The 22637-nt window shown below is 43.9% G+C and overlaps 1 protein-coding gene and 1 long non-coding RNA gene across 7 annotated transcripts in view; one reads left to right on the forward strand and one right to left on the reverse strand.

Moving 5' to 3' along the window:
* The window catches only part of dst (dystonin), a 579575-nt gene that overhangs the window by 104714 nt on the left and 452224 nt on the right, over positions 1-22637 (forward strand). For all 6 annotated transcript variants that reach the window (XM_073056532.1, XM_073056533.1, XM_073056534.1 and 3 more), the window contains one exon: positions 17808-17869. In XM_073056532.1, coding sequence (XP_072912633.1) covers positions 17808-17869 — 62 coding nt within the window. The remainder of the gene's footprint in view (positions 1-17807; positions 17870-22637) is intronic.
* Positions 1-22637, reverse strand: part of LOC140733343 (uncharacterized) — a 68830-nt gene that overhangs the window by 3209 nt on the left and 42984 nt on the right. Inside the window, exon 2 of the long non-coding RNA XR_012100271.1 lies at positions 3002-3075. This is a non-coding gene — a long non-coding RNA (uncharacterized lncRNA). The remainder of the gene's footprint in view (positions 1-3001; positions 3076-22637) is intronic.

The following is a 22637-nucleotide window of genomic DNA, read 5'->3' on the forward strand; positions in this document are numbered from 1 at the left end:
TGACTGCTCATTGGGAAACTGTCCTTGACTCAGGTGGTCTGTGAAAATCCTGCCCCCCTCCCCCCATGTTGTTGGCGGTAGTTGCCACTCTGTGCTCTGCCCATTGAAGGACTCCAAGTGAAAGAGAAAATAACATTGGTGGAAACTGGCAGATTATCCTGCAAAATCCAAGCCCTGCTTACTGACCTACGGGGTCCCAGTCAGTGGTTGGAATCACTCAGTCTTGGTGTGTGGTAATATGTAAATAGATGGTTGAATGCATTTGACCATAAGACCATAAGATATAGGAGCAGAATTAGGACATTTTGCATATCGAGTCTGCTCCACCAATTCATCATGGCTGATCCAATTTTCCTCTCAACCCCAATCTCCTGCCTTCTCCCCTTATTCCTTCATGTCCTGACCAATCAAGAATCTATCAACATCTGCCTTAAATATACATAAAGATTTGATCTCCATAGCTGCCCGTGACAAGGAATTACACAGATTCACCACACTCTGGCTAAATATATTCCCCCTCATCTCTAGAAAAAAACACCCCTCTATTCTGAAGCTGTGTCCTCGGGTCTTAGACTCTCCCACCATAGGAAACATCCTCACCACATCCACTCTATCAGGGCTTTTCACCTTTTGGTAGGTTTCAATGAGATCACCCCTCATTCTTCTGAATTCTAGTGAATACAGGCCCTGAGCCATCAAACACTTATCCTATGACAAGCCATTCAATCCTGGAATCATTTTTGTGAACTTCCTTTAAACTCTCTCCAGTTTCAGCACATCCTTTCCAAAATAAGGTGCCTACTACTGCTCACAATACTCCAAGTGAGGCCTCACCAGTGCTTTATAGAGTATCAACATTACATCCTTGCTTTTATATTTTATATTCCTCTTGAAATAAATGCGAACATTGCATTTATCTTCCTCACCACAGAATCAACCTGCAAATTTTCCTTTAGGAAATCCTGCACAAGGACTCTCAAGTCCATTTGCACCTGAATTTTTGTATTTTCTCTCCGTTTAGAAAATCGTCAACTATTTCATTTCTTCTACCAAAGTGCATGACCATACACCTCCCAACACTATTTCATTTGCAATTTCTTTGCCCATTCTCCCACTCTGCCCAAGTTCTACTGTAGCCTACTTCCTCAAAATTACCTGCCCCTCCACCTATGTTCATATCATCTGCAAACTTTCCAACAATACTATCAATTCCATCATCTAAATCATTGACATATAGCGTAAAAAGAATCTGTCCCAACACAGACTCCTGTGGAATACCACTAGTCACTGGCAGCCAGTCAGAAAAGGCTCCCTTGAATAAATAATACTCTTTGTTTCCTGCCAATGAACCATGCTAGAATGTTTCCTGTAATATGATGGGCTCCTAGCTTGTTAAGCAGACTCATATGTGGCACCTTGTCAAAGGCCTTCTATAAATCCAAGTACGTGACACCAACCGATTCTCCATGTCTATCCAGCTTATTATTTCTTCAAAGAATTCCAACAGAATCGTCAGGCAAGATTTTCCCTTGAGGAAACCAGGCTGATTATGGACAATTTTATCATGTGTCCTGAAGTACCCTGAGACCTCATCCTTAATAATCAACTCTAACATCTTCCCAAGCACTGATGTCAGACTAACTGGCCTATAGTTTCCTTTCTTCTGCCTCTCTCCCTTCTTGAAGCATGGAGAGACATTTGCAATGTTCCATTCTTCTGGAACCATTCCAGAATCTCGTGATTCTTGAAAGATCATTACTACTGCCTCCATGATCTTTTAGCCACCTCTTTCAGAACCCTGGGGTGTACACCATCTGGTCCAGGTGACTTATCTACCTTTCAGTTCCTCAAGAACCTTCTCTCTAGTAATGGTAACTTCACATACTTCATTCCCCCTGACACCTGGAACTTCCACCATACTGCTAGTATCTTCCACGGTGAAAACTGATGCAAAATACTTATTCAGTTCATCTGCCATTTCGTTGCCCCCATTACTACCTCTCCAGCATCATTTTCCAGCGGTTCGATATCCACTCTCACCTCTTTTCTATACTTTATGTATCTGAAACAACTTTTGGTATCCTCTTTAATATTATTTTCCTGTTTACTTTTGTATTTCATCTTTACTTTCTTAATGACTTTTTAGTTGCCCTCTGATGGTTTTTAAAAGTTTCCCAATCCTCTACTTACCCACTAATTTTTTCTCTATTATATGCCCTCCCTTTGGTTTTTATGTTGGCTTTGACTTCTCTTATTAGCTATGGTTGTGTCATCTTTCCTTTAGAATATTTCTTCCTCTTTGAGATGCATATATCCTGTGCCTTCTGAATTGCTTCCAGAAATTCCAGCCATTGCTGCTCTGCCATCATCTCTGCCAGTGTTCTTTTTCAATCAATTCTGGCAACTACTCTCTCATGCCTCTGTATTTTCCTTTACTCCATGGTAATACTGACACATGTAACTTCTGCTTTTCACGGCTGGGGTAAGTACTGTGTTTAATTGCAGCATTTAAGATAGTGATGGGACAGTGGCACAGCTGCTGCCTCTGGTGCTGTCTATGTGGAGTCTGCATGTTGTATTTATTTAGTTTAGAAACACAGCACAATAACAGAACCTTCTGGTCCAGCAAGCCCACACTGTCCAATTACACCCATGTGATCAATTAACTTACTAACCTGCACATCTTTGGGATGGTGGTAGAAACTGGAGAACCCAGAGGAAACTCACGCAGTCTTGGGGAGAATGTGCAAACGCCTTACAGGCAGTGGCAAGAATTGAAGCTGGGTCACTGGCGGTGTAATAGCATTATGCTAACAGCTACTGTTACAAGAATCACCCTTTGTAATAATGATCAGTAAGACACAGAGAATCTATATTTACCAACAAGTAACTTCTATTGTCTCAACTGAAAGGCATGCAGGTTCACAAACTAATTACCTGCATGCATCCCACTGGAATCCCTGACCTTCCATGAACAGTCAATGAAGAGGAAAGATATTACCTGTGAAAGGAGCCTTCGCTGGCCAGACGTTCCTCGTGGTCCCAATCTCCATGTGTCCATGGGGTCCTCCTTATCTGCAAAAGTTGGTCCCTGGTTACTGGAGAGTTATTGCAAATTTGGAGCTCCTGACTCATAGCATTCCTCATCAATTGAACTAGTGGATCTCAATCCCATTGGCTCAAGGTCACCTGACCTACCTGGGTCACCACCTTACTGGTTCTTGTATAGGGCTACAATCAACATTGTTTCATGGCTCCTTTGCCTTGTGTATTTGTGTCTTTCAACTCTGACTAGTACAAACCAATTACAAGAGGCAACCCAGACCAAGTCTAACGAGATAACAGATTGCTTCGTTGGTATGTCTGGCATTTTCCTGAGAATGGTCTCAAGGTTTGCAGTTCATTATCTAAAGTTCCTTGTGTCCACATTCAATTAGATTATCGCAGAACAAAGATCAGTTCAGAGTCCAGGAGATGGGGGGGGGGGGGGGGGGGAAACAAAGTCTGCTTCTCCTGTCCTGGATTCATCAGATCCACTAATTGCACTCTGTAGTTTATTCTGGCCAACACTACACTACCGTGCCCCCTACACCATGTTCTTCCTCTGGGTGCTCTGGTTTCCTCTCAAACCCAGCTGACGTGCAAGTTCACAGACCATTTCATAATGATATTGTGGGGGCAAGTGGAATGGTCAGGAATATGGGGGGAGTGATCGACAGGAACTACTCTGCGAGCTGGCACCGATCTGAGATGCCGAATGGCCTCCGATATCATCTGGAAATATGGCAGCTGGTGCCCTATTGTAGATTACAACCAACTTTACGTTAGAATTATACGACTGGTGCAATTGGGTGACACGTTAGTGTAGTGATGCACCACAGTAGGGTAGTGGGGCGGGATGGTAGCGTAACGGTTAGCGTAGTCACTTTACAGCATAAGCAATCATCGATCAGGATTCAATTCCATCCACCATCTGTATGTTCTCCCCCTGACCACGTGGGTTTCCTAGGTGTGTTCTAGTTTCTCCTGCATTCAAAGGCATATGGGTTAGGAATAGTAAATTAATGGGCGTGCTATGTTGGCGCTGGAAGTGTGGCACTACTTGCAGGCTGCCCCCAGCACAATCTTCACTAATTTGTTTTGATGCAAGTGACGTATTTCACTATGTGTTTTGATGCACAAGTGACAACTAAAGCTAATCTTTATCTGTTCCTTCCTTTTCCACATACCTTTTAGTCAGCACTCCACTTGATAGCAATGATTCATGGAATGGAAGTGTTTCAGCACTGATTCACGTCCTCCCACCACTCCCTGGCACAGTTCAGAGCACCGGGGCATGTTAGGCTATGAGTGGCCAGTTCAGCCCCTACCAGGCCTTCAATTCACGGAGCTAATACTGAACTGCCAGAGGAACTCTGTGGGTTAGGCAGCATCTGTGGAGACAAATGGATCATAGATCCAGTAGTGTACACAGAATAGTACAGCAGCATGCCTGGCCATTCAGCCCATGATATTGTAGTATTAAAAAGAGTACTAAATTGGTCCCGTCTCCCCACCAATTTTAGGAACAGCTTCTTTCTCTCCACCATCAGATTTCTGAATGGACAATGAACCAACCCATGAACACTACCTTTTGCACCACACACACACACACACACACACACACACACACACACACACACACACACACACACACACACACACACACACACACACACACACACACACACACACACACACACTATATTTTATACTGTTTTTTTTATTTATTTCACCGTAATGCTGCCTTAAAAAGAACAAATAATTTCACAACATACATCAGTGATATTAATATTCTGATTCTATACAATGCCTATCTTCTTCCATTCTCTGCATATCCGTTTGCTTATCCAAGAGCCTCTTCTCTTTGGTATTTGCCTCTACCCCCACCAGTGCAGACCATAGGCACCGAATGTTCTCTGTGTTTAAAAAAAATACTTGTCCACCCACCCATCCTCTATAAATTTATCTCTTCTCATCTTAAATGCATGCTCTCTAGTATTAGATATGTTGATCCTGGGAAAATGATACAGGATGGACAGCCACCGCCTCTTCCCCAGGGCACCACTGCTCAATACAAGAGGACATGGCTTTAAGGTAAGGGGTGGGAAGTTCAAGGGGGATATTAGAGGAAGGTTTTTTACTCAGAGAGTGGTTGGTGCGTGGAATGCACTGCCTGAGTCAGTGGTGGAGGCAGATACACTAGTGAAATTTAAGAGACTACTAGACAGGTATATGGAGGAATTTAAGGTGGGGGTTTATATGGGAGGCAGGGTTTGAGGGTCGGCACAACATTGTGGGCCGAAGGGCCTGTACTGTGCTGTACTATTCTATGTTCTATGACATCCACTCTGTCTAAACCACTAATAATCTTGTAAGCTTTTATAATGTCTCCCCCCAGCCTCTGCCACCCCAGAGAGAACAACTGGTTTGTCCAGCACATGCTTTCTAATCCAGGCAGCATCCTGCACTCTGTCCAAAGCCCCCACATCCTTCCTGTAATGGGATGATTCCATTTAGAGCCTAATCAGTGTTTTATAAAGTTGTAAAATAACTCCTGAATTCAATGCCTTAACGAACAAATTCAAGTGTGTCTGCAGAGAGAAATGCTGCCCGACTTGCTGAGTTCCCCTGCAGTTTGTTTTCGTTTTGTTCCCGATTCCAGAATCTGCACTCTCTTGTGTCTTCTGAGTTCTGTAGCTAAGACCACCAACTTCCTTTATTCGTTCCTTCCCTATTTAGATTTCCATTCCTTCAAACAATGAAATTCCCAAACTCATCCCTATCGCTGTGACCTTGAGAGTTGGTTAGTTAAACTATTTCAGGAGGAGGGTAAATTCTGACCCTGGGAATGAGAGGCCAGTTGCCTTGCCAACAGCTGCAGGAGACCCTCCATGCCTGCTACTCAGCCATTCAGATGCAGCCAATGTTTGATGCCTGAGGCTTTGCTGTGGGGTGGAGGGATGTGGGTGGAGGATTGTGGTTGAGGGACGTGCAGTTGGCAGTGAAGGGTGATAAACGATCAGCACTGGGGAGAAGGCAGGGGCTGGAAGTGTTTGGGGTGGTATGAGGTATGTGTGGGAGTGTAGGGAGAGGTGTCTGTGAGGAGCGAGTTATTTATTTCTTTAGTGATGCAGCCACTAACAGACCCTTCCAGCCCAATGAGCCTTCGCTGCCCAAAGACACTCATGTAACCAATTAATCTATTGATCCTCACAGCTTTGGAACACGGGACCAAACTGGACGAAACCCAGGGGGTCATGGCGAGAGCGTACAGACCCTTTAGAGACGGTGGTGGGAATTGAACCAGGGTGATGGTGGGGGTAACACTTCATCCTTATGAGAGCTGGTGGGTCTGTGATTGAATTTTTTAAATCAGTCTAACTGACTCTGTTCTCTCATGTAGGTGAAGAATGCCTCCTTCCCTTACACTTACTTTTCTCTTTCTCCCGATGAAGTTGTCTCAGCCTGAAACATTGACTATTTATTCCTCTCTATAGATGCTGCCTGACTTAGAAACATAGAAATATAGAAAACCTACAGCACATCCAGGCCCTTCGACCCACAATGCTGTGCCAACCATGTATTTACTTTAAAAATAACATAGGCTTACCCATAGCCCTCTATTTTTCTAAGCTCCATGTACCTATCCAGGAGCCTCTTAAAAGACCCTATTATATCCGCCCTTGCTGAGTTCCTCCAGCATTTTGTATGCATTGCTCAAGTTTTCCAGCATCTGTAGAATCTCTTGTATTCAATTTTTTTTTGTTTCTTCCCTGTACCCCCACCTCAGATAATGAATTTCTGTCTTTTTCCTACAGACAGTGACTTAAAAAAGAAAACAGGCAAAAGCTCACCGGGTAAATCTGAGTCAGTCTCATTGCATCATTCATCTTTCTGTCATATTTTCCATGGTAACATAGTCTGCTCCTTGATGCTCTTATGCTACGTTTATTAAGGTAGGGTGCCCTGAAGCCTGGGTCCGATATGCCTATGGACTGACTTCTCTGTAGGAGTTTTGGGAAGATATTTACTTTAGTAAAACAAAGTGTACGCTGGGTTTGCTGTCTATTAGGAATGGGCAGGGAGAGTGCCTCCGCTTGAGGCCAAGTGGGAGGAGCTTCTTTAGTAAGTCCGCCTCCCTTACTTTTGTGTATCTCAGCACTGAAAATGGAAATGTCAGAATCTTACATTGTGCAGCCCGGACGAACGATGGGCCTTTTCTCCAGTGAAAAGGAGCTGAATGCTTGGCTGGTGAACCAGATGTGTTGTATGGGTTAGTACTCTTGTGTTCTCCTTGTGTGCCTCTGCCTTGGCTTGCCGATCATTCAGACACATGCTGTAAGTCAGACACTGACTTGGCTGAGTGCTGTTCCATTTCTGAGCTGCATGTTACAAGTCGAAGTGCCTGTGTCTATCAAAGCTTCATGAGTTGTTGCTTCTTCCCCCCACCACACCCATCCCCACCCCTACCCCTACCCTGCATACAATGATTTAAAGTAGATGGCAGCTAAGTGACATCTGAAATATGTTATTAAAATATTGAAATAATAGATAGATTAACTTTATTTGTCACATGTATATGGCCCCTTCTCTAAGAAAGGATGTGTTGGCATTAGAGGGGGCCCTAGAGGAGGTTCACGAGAATGATCCCAGGAGTGGAAGTTTTAATGTATAAGGATAGTTCTGGGCCTGTACTCAATGAAGTTTAGAAGAATAAAGGGGGGGGGGGTCTCTCATTGAAACATATCCAATATTGAAAGGCATAGATAGAGTAGTTGTAAAAGTGGGGAATCTGGGACCAGAAGGCACAGCCTCAGAACAGATGAACATCCCTTTCAAACAGAGATGAAGAGGAATTTCTTTAGCCAGAGGGTGGTGAATCTGTGAAATTCATTGCCACAGGCAGCTGTGGAGGCCGAGTCATTGTGTATATTTTAAGTGGAGATCGATAGGTTCTTAGTCAGGGCGGCAAAAGTTAAAGGGAGAAGGGCAGGGGAATGGAGTTGAGAGGGATTGTAAATCAGCCATGGTGGAGCAGAATCGTTTGGCCAAATGGCCTAATTCTGCTCCTATGTTTTATGGACTTATGGAAACATTGAAACATACAGTGAAATGTGTCACTTATGTCAAAGAGGCAGCCTGCAAGTGTCTGATTCTGTGACCCATTTCAGAGGCTAATTGAAGAAATAGTTTCGAGGAGAGAGCAGGGGGACTGAATTGGTTTGCTCATTGGCGAAGCCTACACTTGCATGAGGACTGAATTTTCCCTGTGAGCTGCATTGTTGCATGAATGCTGACCGCAATTCATCGCGTCGATATCCACAATTTGATCATAAGACATTGGAGCAGAATTAGGCCATTCAGCCCATTGAGTCTGCTCCACCATTCCATCATGGCTGTTTTATTATTCCTCTCAACCCCATTCTCCTGCCTTTTCCTCCTAACCTTTGTCGCCTTGATTAATCAAGAAGTTATCAACCTCCACTTTAAATATACCCAGAGACTTGGCCTCCGCAGCCATCTGTGGCAATGATTGCCACAATTTCACCACCCTCTGGCAAATTTTTACAGCCACTTCCTCAGCTTGGCTGTTTTCTGTAATCTGGCTATTTCAGTGATTTGCATGTATGGAGAATGTGATTGTAATGATCAACCACACTGCTTAAAGCAACACACACAAAATGCTGAGGAACTCGGCAGGCCAGGCAGCGTCTATGGAGGGGAATAACCAGTTGATGTGTTGAGCCGAGTCCCTTCATCAAGCTGAAAAGGAAGGAGGCAGAAGTCTTAGTCCAAAACGTTGCCTGATTATACCAGATGTTGCCCGACCTGCTGAGTTCCTGCAGTGTGTGCTGATCAAGGTTTCCAGCATCTGCTGAATCTCTTGTGCTTGTGATGTTGTTTAAAGTCTGTCCCATTGACCCAAGCCTTTGGCCAACAGTGTAGCTGGGTGCTGGACTTTGGGATGCATCATTGCCATTTAAATGCTGTTTGGCTGTAGTGAAGGCGGTAGCCCCTTGCCCAGGATGTGAGTTGTAGCAATGACGGAACTGGCTGAAATTGATATTGTCGATGTTCTGTGTGGTTTTCAGTTTTGCAAACCTTCAGTTGGTGGCAATATCATTTCGAGCAGAAACAGGTCAGTGTACTGAGAATAATCTAATTATTGCAGGTATCTGTCTCAGTTATTGTACTTCTATATTAAACCACCATTTAATCTGATTAGTGATAATGCATTGTTTGGTTTCTTTAAAGTCGTTATAGTTTAAGTATCAGGTGTGCACGTGTTACAATCTTGTTATCAGATCTTGTGCTCCATCACCGATAGTTGTAACTCTGAACTCCTCCAGGAGTAACTGAGGTAGTTCTGGGTGATGGAGCCTCTCTGAATCTGTACGGCCTTGTTGAAATCCATTCTCCTTCATCCTTGTGTTTCATTGCAGCATCTGATGAAGGATCTGCATAAAGTCCATTTCGGGATGTAGACCTGGTTCTCCAGGTCGGGTGAGAATCACTCTGAGCACGAGATGCTTGAGGCATAGGCTTGGCATGGCTTCCGTGAGGCAGATAGGAATGGTCATAGGTGCTGCTCCTGATAGCCAGCAATGCCCCTGGCCGGGGGTTGAGTTTTCAAGCACACTGGTGTTAATAAACTGCAGGCTCAGTAGTATCTTTTGGATGAGGTGTAAAACTGAGTCAGCCCTCTTAAGTAGGTGAAAAAATCTGCTCGCCCTCCCCTCCCCCTTTTCACTTTTTCTTCTTTCCACAGTAACTATTTCTTTCTTTATTTCTCTGTCTATTTTTCTTTCTTTCTCTCTCTTTCTCCCTCTCTTGTATTCTCTCCAGCTTTTTTTCTCTCCTGTTTTTTTCCCTCTCTTTCTTTAATTCTCTCTTTTTGTCTCATTCTGTCTCCTGTTCTTTCTCTCTCTCTTCTCCTTATCCCTCTCTTCTATCCGCTCTCCCCACCCCTTGTTCCCAGTAGACCCCTCTCCTCTGTGAGTCCAGGACTACCCAGTTTTCCTCTCTCCCCAGCAGACAGTGAAGCTCACAAACTTGCAGCCCTTCTCCTGTTAATTATTATCCTGCTCATTTAGTTTTGCTCCTGTTATCAGGCCTGCTTTCTGTAAAGGCAAGTTGGTGCAAGGAAGTGACTGGGTGCTTGCCTTGAAACCTAGCACAGGGAGAAACGGGCACAAAGACACAGTGTTCTGTTGGTGAAACGCACTGTGGACCTGTTCAACCAATTCCATTGGTTACTGATTGCATTTTTAACTATGGAAATACTTCACCAAAATACTGGTGAGTGTTTCGAAGTGTAAATAGAGGCACAATCTAGTGAGGATCAATGAAATAACTATGTTGATCTCTTTGGCTGAAATACAAAGTACAAAATAAATGTATCACCAAAGTGCCTATATGTTCCCTTGAGATTCATTTTTTTGCAGAAATTTACAGGATAAATAAAGAAATACCATAGAATTTATGAAAAACTACACATAAACAGTGATAGACAAACAACTGATGTACAAAAGAAAATACTTCTGTAAATAAAATGATAATACAAGGACACGAATTGTAAAGGGTCCTTTAAAGTGAGTCTGTAGGCCGTAAAGGTGAGGCCTATGACTGTCCCTAAATCGGAAGGTGTGGGGCCCAAGGCTCCTGTACCTCCTCCCTGATGCTAGTAGAGAGAAGAGAGCATATCCTGTATACTGGGGGGTCTTTGGTGATGGATTATGCTCTCTTGTGGTAGAGCTCCATGTAAATGTGCTCAGTGGTGGGGAGGGCTTTTCCCGTGACAGACTGGACTGTGTCCATCACCTTACTTCACATAGTGAGAAATACTGAACAAGACAGGGATCTTTTTATTAAAGCACTGTTTTCCTCTAATCCCAGATCAAACTTTGAGCAGTCGCTCACTCCTTGAGAGGAAGGGTGTCTGTACCTGAAGAGAGGGAATATAGGTTTGTTTTCCCACTTTATTTAATAAACCTGGAAGGTTCTCAATCCCCTAGTTCTTCTGCAGGGTTTTTACACAAGAGTTTGGCATATAGTGGATTGTCGTGGTGTCTGATGGTGGTGTTAAGCTGCTTAAAAACAGAAGTAAAGAAGGAGAAATAGAAACCTTAAATGTAGGAAGTATTTTCTAGGTCAAGGCAGCACCTGTGATTCAGATATGGACACAAATTAATAGGTCTAAAGAGAGGTGGTTATTATGAAGTAAAAAAGAGGTACATTTAAATGAAAAAATACTTAAGTCTTCCGGAGGGCGACATGGTAGTGTCGAGGTTAGTGCAGCGTTTTACAGCTCTGTCGGTAAGATTGGGGTTTGATTCCCACCACTATCTGTTTGTATGTTCTCCCTGTGATGGTGTGGGTTTCCTCTGGGCACTCCAGTTTCCTCCCACAATCGAAAAATGTATGGGTTAGTAGGTTAATTGGTTCCATGGGTGTAACTGGATGCTGTGTGCTCATTGGGCTGGGAGGGCCTGTTACCGTGCTGTATCTCTAAATAAATAAACAAAATAATAATTACAATTTTCATTGGATTTCCTAACAACTCCCAGTAAAGAAGGGGAAGAGGAAGGTTGTGGAGGGGTTTGTAAACCAGGATTAGACTGCAAGGCAGCTTGGCAGTCAGTGGAAGTCAGCACACCCAGGAGCAGTTGTTTCACAGTGCTGGAGTGACAGGATACAGAACCAGCATACTGCTTAGCAATTTGGGATACGGAGAACAGTTACAGAAAATGTTGTGGTTGCAGACAGTGGCCTACTTCTGCATCTGTTCTGTACATTCGTGAGGTCGGTGCCTGGACAAGGGACAAACCTTCTTTGAGACTTCGGTGAGTACAAGGACAGCCTGTTGGATCTTGCTTTATGAGGCAATGTCTACATCAGAACACAAGATTTGGTGCAATGTTCCATCATTCAATAAATTCACAAGTTATCACAAAAATATAAGGAAAAAAACAACAGAAGTAAACATCCTGGCCACTCCAACTTGCCCAAGTTTCAATAATGATCTGCCCTGGGCCTCAATTCGTTTTCTTTGCCAGTTGTATATAGCTCTCAGTTCCATGATCTCTTAAAAATATTTGACAGATCCACTCTTGGATTTTTCCTGTCCTGTAACCCACAGAAACATTAGCAGCTACTGTTACGGCTAGCTGTATAAGAATCTGAAATTTGTCATTTAATCTTTGGCAGATTGGAGGAGCGAACTTTCTGCAGGCTAGACTTATATGGAGTATTGTTTTCAGAAAATTTTTAAGAGCTTTCAAGTACATTTTATTCCATAATCAACCTCCTCCATAAATACCTCCACAGGTCTAACCTTCTGAACCCTGTGGAGAGAATTTCAAAAGTTCACCACTTTCTGAGAGAAGTTTTCTCAACACCTCAGCTTTAAGTGACTGCATCATTTGAGACCAAAACTGCATGCATTATGACATGCTGGAGGAGAACTCAGGATGGGTGAGGCTTTAAAAAGCCAAATGGCTGAGATATTTTCTGAATCAGGCAGTGTGCAGTGGAAGTGGAGTTGGACAGCTTTGATGAGGGGGACCTGAGATCATTGATAATTGGTCAATAACTGGGACTCTCTGTTTAACTCTGATGGCATTGGTGCCATTACAACTGCAGCCAATGGCCCTCTGCCTGAAGCAAATCACTGAGGACCCATAAATGTGGCCCTGCCTGTGTCACCCATCTACTTTGTGCAAACTTTCAGTTGAAGGCTAACTTTGTAGGAGCTGGTGTAGAAAACTATGTTTGATTTTGTCCTATGTAGTGATGTGTGGCAAAGGAATATGTTTCCAATTATAATTGTCTTGCCCCAAACAGAGTAAAGATGATTTGAGAGGGCAGCATTGTACAAGAAACAGAATCGGGTTTATTATCACTGACATACAGGAGGTAGCTAATGAAGTGGACATAGTGTATGTTCATGCTCTTCTGTTGCTTCTTCAAGATTTGACACGTGTGTTCAGAAGTGCTCTTCTGCATATCACTGTTATAACTCATGGTTATTTAGGTTCTTGTCACCTTCCTGTCAGCTTGAACTATTCTAGCCATTCTCCTCTGATCTTGCTCATTTACAAAGTGTTTTTACCAACAGAACAGCTGCTCACTGGGTGTTTTATGTTGTCTTACCATTCTTTATAAACTCTAAACTGTTGTGCATGAAAATCCCAAGAGGTAAGCAGTTTCTGAGATACTCAAACCACCCAGTCTGGCACCAGAAATCATTCCATGATCAAAGTTACATAAACTATATTTCTCCCCTACTCAGATGTTTGATCAACAATGGCTGAACCGCTTGACCATGCCTGCATGCTTTTGTGTATTGGGTTGCTGCCACATGATTGGCTATTAGATATTTCCTCTTATTTATTACTATCAAAGTATACAACTCTGAAATTCTTCTTCTCCAGATAGCCACAAAACCAAGAAAGAAAAGAGTGGCAGCACAATCATCATCCCCAAATCCTTCCTCCCTGCAGGAAAAAAACAAACAAAAACAGAACAGGCATATTGACCCCCAAATCCCTCTCCCCTGCACATTAAAAAAAATGAGAAAGATTGGGCAAAAAAATCATAAGATTGAAAGAAAGTCTGCAGTCCAAGTCCACATCCAAAATGCAGAAATGTTCTCTCCCTCCATAGTAGAGTGATCTCATCTGCAACTAAAAAATGCAGGCCCCCCTCTCCAGTAGCAGTGATTAAAAAGGCAGGCAGTTGGCCTTTCAAACTCCCTTGTTGCTATTGACGAGTTGGTGACGACATTAACGAGTTGGTGTACTGGTGTACCTGATAAAGAGAACCCTGAACGTATGCATAAAATGTACTATAAATTATAATAAGAAATAATTATTTAAAATATACCAATATTGAATGTGCTGCCACCTCACAACTCCAGATACCTGATTCAATCTGGACCTGTGCTGCTGCCGTTGTCTGTGTCTAGTCTGCACATTCTCCCCGTAACCTCACACACACACACATTGCAATTGTCTGCTGGAAGGTACCCCTTAATGCAGGTCAGTGACGACAGAATCAAAGGAGAATGGACGGGCACGTGAGCAAGAGTTAATCAGGGTAAAGGGACTAATTAAGGTAGTTCACCTGGAGCGGGCATGAACCCAATGGGCTGAATGGCATCTTTGTGCATTGTAAACAGAACAATTGTTGAGTGAACATAGATCAACATATCAGGCAGGAGGGAAATAAACAGTAGACTTTATTCAGTTCTGATGAAGGGTCTCAGTCTGAAACGTCAACTGCTTACTCCCATCCTTAGATGGTGTCTGACCTGCTGAGTTCCTCCAGTATTTTGTGTGTGTTGCTCAGGATTTCCAGCATCTGCGGCACCTCTTGTGTTTAAGGTAGAGCCGGAGGTCAGGATTGAACTCCTGTCACTCAAGGTGTGCAGCAGAAGCACTACCTGCCGTGCCACCATTAGTTTTTTTTTTCTTAACGTAGCATTTCAAAACTGACTGTGTTTAGCTTAGTGGATGGTGGTTGCCATAGCAACACTACCAAAGTATAAGCCATAAGGGTTGTCCTGTTATTAAAATGACTCGTAAAAGGATTAATTACACCCATTGCAGGGGCGACGAAGGCAGCTTGTTGTAAGAGATTTGCACTGAAAAGTAAGAATCCTAGGAGGGGATTCTCCTGGAACAATGGTCTCATTTTAAACCCCGTGCCAAGGCCGCTGTGATTATTCAGTATGAAATAATGCAGCTGAATTTTCCATCCTGACGTCTCCCACATACTTGGCATCACTGCTGCTCCTTGCTCTTTCCAATACCGTTGCTTCACCCTTCAGTTTTGCAACCAACTTAGTTTGTTATATCGCCGAACCTCAGTAATGATTTTAAATTTGTACGCTCCCATGGATGTAAAGGCTGGCTGTGGCCAATTTTCTTTCAAGTTTTGCCTGAGGCTCCACTGAATCAAACTTTTCTAGTACTAAATCATGTATTGTGATTTTACTTTGATGGGTGTCTTGTCAGGACTGAGTTCTTTTCTACATCTATGTAACAGCGATAAATTTGGGAGTTAACTACACTTGGGCTTTTAAGTATGAACATGTCAGAAATATAGCCAAACCAGTCAATGGAGTCCAGGCCACCTCTGCACTAATGTCGTTCAAGCTTACTCTGCCCTCACAGAATTCATAAATCACAACCCAAAAATATATGAGAAACAATAAAATTTGGTCAAACAATCAATAAAATGAATGTGAAAACCAGTTAAATAATTAAACACAAAGTTCATTTTTGACTTGTTGATGCATACACAGATGACGGGGGAATGTTGGGATATGGACCATTTTCTGGAAATGTAGAATCCCCCCTGAACACGAGGGCCGAGTTACACTGGTAACCCACCAGAGCTATAATTCACTTCGGCCTCTTGATCAAGGAGACTGAACTCTCACTGAACACTTACTTTGAAAGAGATGTCCTCTCAGGTAGAGATTTCTTTGTTCTGAGCTCATTACCAAAGGGCGTAACCAGCCTGTGCAGCCAAGCGAAGAGAGTGGGAGAAAAGCTTTTATCATGCCTAACTAGAAGTGATGAGAGAGACAGGAGGATCCGGACAGTCTTGTCAGCTGCACAGAAATGGACCACACACACTGTGCCAGATAGGGGGCAGTCCTAAGCTCACACCCAGCACTTGTCCCATTCCTGCACAGCAGCAACCCTCGTATGCAGCCTCTCTCACTGAGATGTGGACAGTTCCTTGTTACATTGAGATTCATTGTCAAGAATTCATACATGCTGGATCGTACGTGGAGAGCATTCTGACTGGTTGCATCACCACCTAGAATGGAGGTTCCAAAGCTGCTGACAGTTGTAGACTCAACCAGCTCCATCATGGGGCCACAACACTCCCCGTCAGTGAGGACATTGTCCAAGTCCGATGCCTCAAGAAGGTGGCATCCAGCACGAAGGACCCTCACCAGTTGTGTTCATGGATGCATTGACCATTCAGAAATATGAGGAAGGATCACCTGGCCCCTTGATCCCATTCCACAATTTTGTAAGGTCATGTCTGATCTGCTAGGGGCCTCTGTTCCACTTATTCAGCATAACTTTAAGTCCCCTATGGATCAAAAATCCAAATGTTCTTTGAATCCATCCAATACCAAGATGAAGATACTTTTGGTTGGCTGGATAACAGCTGTGGAGATGGAATCAAGGCCGGGATAAGATCAGCAGTCATGTCTTGGGCTCCACAGCTCTCTTCCTGGCTGGTAGTGGAACAGGAGAGGGAGAGAAAGCAGGAGTGAACAGAATAAATTGAGTCTCAACATGGACAAGACTAAAGAGCTGATCGTGGACTCTAGGAAGATTGAAGCTGACCACTCATAGTTGATTCTTCCGTAGAGAGAGTCAAGAGCACCAAGTTACTTGGAGTACACATGGGTGGATGATCTCACCTGGTCACTTAACACCACCTTGTTACTCAGAAAAGCACACCACCTCCTGAGGAGACTGAGGCGTGCGAGACTCCCCACCCCCATTCTAACCATATTTTACTGGAGCACCATTGAGAGCGTCCCGACCAGCTGCGTCATTGCCTGGTATGGAAATTGTAAGGCATCTGACAGCAAGACCCTGCAAAGGATTGTGAGGACTGCTGAGATAATCACCAAATAATCTCCCCTCCATCCAGGGACATGCACCAGAACCACTGAGTTTGCAGAGCCCTAAGCAAGGACCCCGCAGTCTCCTTGACTTCCTACTATCAGGCCGATGGTACAGTACCACAGAAGAAGAACAAGGACTGTTAGATTGAATAACAGGTTTTGTCCACAGGCTGTGAGAGACTTCCGAACACCCTGCTCCCACCTCGTACACATTACTTATGAGAGTGCCAGCAGCATTTCACTATTGTATATTTAACAATAAGTAATATATGCATTTTATGTCAACTTGTACATCTACAGAATTCATTTTATTAGGTGTTAATGTTATTTTATGTGCTCTGGGTGAAAGACGTACTGTGATTTGCACCTTGGTCCTGGAGGAGTGTTGTTTCACCTAGGAGTGTAGACATGTGCACAGTTGAACAATGAGAAGCTTGAACTTCAGCTTGAGGTGCTTCCAAGGAGCAGGCAAAGTCTGATGCAAATATCCAATCAGCCAATCATCTGGCAGCGACTCAGTGCATAAAAGCATGCAGACGTGGTCAGGGCATTCGTTTGTTTAGACCAAATGTGACCCAAGTGACTCTGACCATGGAATGATTGTTGGTGCTAGACAAAGTGGGTTGAGTATCTCAGAAACTGCTGATCTCCTGGGATATTTATGCACTCTGGACTTTATAGAGAATGGTGCGCATAATAAAAAAAAACATCAAGTGAGCGTCAGTTCTGTGGGTGAAAAATGCCTTGTTAACGAGAGGGGTCAGAGGAGATTAGCCAGACTGGTTCAAGCTGACAGAAAAATGACAGTAAACTCAAATAACCATGCACATCAACAAGGGAGTGCAGAGGAATATCAATGAACGCACAGATCGTTGAGCTACAGCGGCAGAAGATCACGAATATACACTCAGTGGCCACTTTATTAGGTACAGGAGGTGCCCAGTGAAGTGGCGACTGGGTGTGCTTAAGAAGCACTGTAATTCAGAGTTTACAATGTCATCTTATTAACCTGATACCAGATTGTGCTTATTCCAACAGCAGCTACGGGGCATCTTGAAGTTTAATGTTGAGCTGTTCTCTTTAACTTCTCATTTTGTTTTTTCAGATGAACGGGACAAAGTACAGAAGAAGACCTTTACAAAATGGATCAACAAGCACCTTATTAAGGTTGGTGGGATAATTTCCACGTGCCTTTTGTATATTGGTCTCTCAGTTCTAATATCTTGTTCCCTGGCATCTGATTATTCAACAAGCCTCTAGGGAGAAAAGACCTGAGAGTCATTTAATGAATTTCATCGTCTTTCCTTCGGAATGAACAGCTTTTTCTGAGGATTTACAGTATGTTGCACCTTCTATTTCCAAGGATTTATTAAAGTCACGTTTTCAACAATAAGTATCTTGGCTACAAAATTGAACGTAGAACATTACAGGCCCTTCGCCCCACAATCTTGCGTTGGCCTTTTAACCTATGTTAAAATGTTTCCAATTGAAGCCAATAGTCATTTCATCAGAAGTTGCAGCTGAAATCCTTGAGGGGCTTTACAAATCTCTGGTGAGACCACACTTAGAGTATTGTGTTCAGTTCTGCTCATCTCATTATAGGAAGGATGTGGAAGCTATGGAGAGGGTGCAGAGGAGATTTACCAGGATGTTGCCTGGTTTGGAGAACAAGTCATATGAAACAAGGTTAGCAGAGCTGGGTCTTTTTTCTTTGGAGCATAGAAGAATGAGAGGGGACTTGATAGAGGTCTACAAGATTATGAGAGGGATAGATAGGGTGGATAGTCAGTACCTGTTTCCCAGGGCACCAATAGCAAACACCAGAGGGCATATGTACAAAATTAAGGGAGGGAAGTTTAGGGGAGACATCAAGGATAAGTTTTTTTACACAGAGGGTTGTGAGTGCCTGGAATGACTTGCCAGGGATGGTGGTGGAGGCTAAAACATTAGGGGTATTTAAGAGCCTCTTGGACAGATGAAAGAAAAATGGAGGGTTATGGGGTAGTGTGGGTTTAGTACTTTTTTTAAGGATTATATGGGTCAGCACAACATGGAGGGCTGAAGGGCCTGTACTGTGCTGTAGTGTTCTATGGCTTACCGTCAATACTATGATGAATCCTTTGTAAGAGCGTCTAAAACTTGCTATTGATTATTGGAGGGGTTTGGAGGTATGGAACAGTCTATGGCCAGGAATGGAGGTTAAGCGAAGGAGAGAACCAAGAGGTGGTGTAGAAAGCTTTAAGGAAAATAAATGAACTTGGCAAGAGATGCACAATGAGATGTGCTTTCAGTGTGGTGACAATTGGAAAGGAAGTCCCCATTTTGAATATGTACAGTGGAGAGCATTCTAACTGGCTGCATCACTGTCTTGTACGGAGAGGCACTGAATAGGAGCAGAAAAAGCTGCAGAGGCTTGTAACTCAGCCAGCTCCATCATGGGCACTAGCCTCCCCAGCATCAAGGACACCTTCAAAAGGCAAAGCCCCAAGAAGGAGGCATCCCCATGCCCCAGGACATGCCCTCTTCTCTTTGCAGCCATCAAGGAGGAAGTACAGGAGCCTGAAGACACACACTCAGTGTTTTAGGAACAGCTTCTTCCTCTCCGCCATCAGATTTCTGGATGGACATGAGCACTACTGCACTATTTTTTTGCTTTAAATTTATTATGTTTTGTTTTGTACTGCTGCCACAAATCACCAAATTTCATGATGTTTGCCAGTGATATTAAAGCTGGTTCTGTAACCCACAGGGCAGGGTGGCATGTGCAAAGGAATGTAACCTGCCAAGTTGTACAGAACCTTGGCTTTCAAATATGTCACTGGATCTAGTTTAAGATCCTGTGAGCCCCTGTCCTCTGGGAGGAGCATCATCCCACAGACACTCGTGGTTCAAGGAGATGGCTTGGGCAGTGGGAAGGGGCAGGATATAAGGCCATGAGATATAGAAGCAGAATCAGGCCATTCAGCCCATTGAGTCTACTCCACATTCCATCATGGTTGATTTATTTTCCCTCTCAACCTCCTTCTTCTGACTTTTCCCCATAATCTTTGACATCTTTTTTAATTAATTAAATATCTATCACCTCCACTTTACATATACCCAAAGACTTGGCCTCCACAGCCATCCGTGGCAATGAGTTCTACAGATTTACCATCTTCCAGCTAAAAACAAAATCCTCCTCATCTGTTCTAAGGGGCAGTCCTTCTATTCTGGTCTTAGATTCTCCCACTTTCAGAAACATCCTCTCCACATCCATCTACCTCGGTCTTTTAATGTTCAATAGATTTCAATGAGGCCCCCTCTCATTCTTCTGAACTTTATCGAGTACAGGGCCAGAGTCATCAAACGCTCCTAAAACATCAGCCCTTTCACTGCAATATCATATTCCTTCTCTTATTTTCTAGTGTCTCTGTGTGACTTGAAGGCAATTTATGCCAGCAATCCATACTCTCATATTTCATGGCTTTTTATATAATGGATTCCTATAATTCTGAAAAGTCAAGAGCTAGTAGATTTTCAACATATACAAAATTTGTGTTGGTTGGTTTCAGAAATGCATTAGGTCTAGTTAGTTATGTGAAAACCAGTCCATTATTTTTCAAGTGTGTGAAAACCCATTGCCTGGTGATGAGAGGCCCAGATTGCTGGCTCCATAACTAAATTGAGTGCTTTACGAGGTTATCAGTTTATAGCAACAGCAGTTATAAGCTGAAGGAAGGCAGCTTCCTGCCAATGCCATTTGCCAGGCTGTCGCACTGAGCGCAAGATGTTGAACAGAATGTCAAAAGCAACACCCACATAAAGTGCTGGAGGAGCTCAGCAAGCCACAAACCTGAATCTCTGTCTTTCCTTCACTCCTCTCTCCCACTCTCTACTCCCCCTTCTCCCCCTTCTCTCCTCGCCACCTCCTATCTCCCACTCCCCTCTCTCCCCCTTCTCCCCACTCTTCTCCTCCCCTTTCTCTCCCCCTTCTCCCCTCTCCACCCCCATCTCCCCTCTCCACCCCCATCTCCCACTCACCCCTCCCCATCCCCCCTCTCTCCCCTCCCCCTCTCCTCTTCTCCTCTTCTCCCCACTCTTCTCATCCCCTTTCCCTCCCTCCTTCTCCTCCCCCACTTTTCTCCCCTTCTCCTCCTCCTCTCCTTCTTCTCTCCCCTCCCCCCTCTCTCACTCGACCCTATCCTTAGCATCCTATGGGCTTTTAACTCTCCTTTAATGCCGTAGATAAATGGTTTGTCGTATATCAATGCAAGTGAATAAGTGATCAATGCTTTGGGCAGGACCCCTGTATCATGATGAAGGATCTTGACCAAAAACATTGATTGCTAATTCCTCTCCATAGATGCTGCCTGATCTGATGATCTCCTCCAGCATTTTGTGTGTGTTGCCTCAAGGTTTCTAGCATCAGCAGTATCTCATAGGTTACAGAACATCAAAAGGGAGATTTGACACTTGTGTAGCACAGTGCTCCCAGGACGTTCTCACAAGCTTTATACACAACAAACTGTGCTGTCACAGCTATCATGTGGGCTGTCTATTGCCAGAGTTCTGTGCATGTACGTAGCACAAAGCTCAGTTACTGATGATGCTGCCTTTAGGCAATGGGGAGAGATGTTTGTAAAGTAATTGATTTGTGCTATAAGAAATCTAGGTAACGGCTTGAATTTGGACCATCATGAGGGAATTTAAGTAGGGGTTTCAGGTTGTTTAAAAGGCTCAGCTCTCCCCTCCCCCTCCCCTCTTCCTCCGCCTCCCCTCTTCTTCATCTCTCCCCTTTCTGCCTCCCCTTCTCTCTATCCTCCCTAGCTCTCTCTATCCCCCTCCCTCTCCCCCTCTCTATCCCCCAAATCTATCCCTCTTTCTATCCCTCACCCATTTCCTCTCCCTATCCCTCTCCCCTATCCCTCCCCCCATCACTACCCCCGTCACTCCCTGGTCATTCCCCCATCACTCCCCCTATCACTCCACCCTGTCACTTTTCCCCGTCACTTTTTCCATCACTTTTCCCGTCACTCCCCCTGTCACTCCCCCTCACTACCCCCATCACTCCCCCGTCACTCCCCCATCACTCCCCCTATCACTCCCCCTATCACTCCCCCATCACTCCCCTATCACTCCCCCTATCATTCCCCCTCACTCCCCCCTCACTCCCCCCTCACTTCCCCTATCACTTCCCCTATCACTCCCCCTATCACTCCCCCTCACTCCCCCATCACTCCCCCTCACTTCCCCATCACTCACCCCATCTCTGCCCCTATCACTCCCCCATCACTCCCCCATCACTCCCCCTCACTTCCCCATCACTCACCCCATCTCTGCCCCTATCTCTCCCCCATCTCTCCCCCATCACTCTCCACCCTGCCTCTCCTCCCCGTCTCTCCCTTCCCTTCCTCACAACCCTTTAACTTAAACAGCTGATGATAAGGTTACTGATGATCGTGGGGAATGCACCAGACAGGATAAAAGGATGGAAACAGAGACACTAGAGGGTTGTGAGACTTGATGGGGTTAGAGTTTAAACCGGAGATTCCTTCCTGACCCTCTCCATTCCTTCTCCTCCTTTAAGAATGGTTAAATCCCAACTTTGACCAAGTATTCAGTTACCTTTCTTAAGGTATTTTCAGAATCAGATTTATTATCACTGACATATGTCATGAAATTTGTTGATTTTCATTAGCAGTACAGTGCAGTACGTAAAATATGCTATAAATTACAGTGAGAAATACACATACCAGAATCAGGTTTATTATCACCAGCATGTGTTATGAAATTTGTTAACTTATCAGCAGCAGTACAATGCAATACACGATAATATAGAAAGAAAAAAATAAATAACAAAGTAAATCAATTATAGCAAGTATTTATATGTGTATTGAATAGATTAAAAATAGTGCAATAACAGAAACAATATACATTTAAAAACACTGAGACGGTG

The sequence above is a fragment of the Hemitrygon akajei genome, chromosome 9, assembly GCF_048418815.1.
Source record: "Hemitrygon akajei chromosome 9, sHemAka1.3, whole genome shotgun sequence".
Taxonomy (NCBI): Eukaryota; Metazoa; Chordata; class Chondrichthyes; order Myliobatiformes; family Dasyatidae; genus Hemitrygon; species Hemitrygon akajei.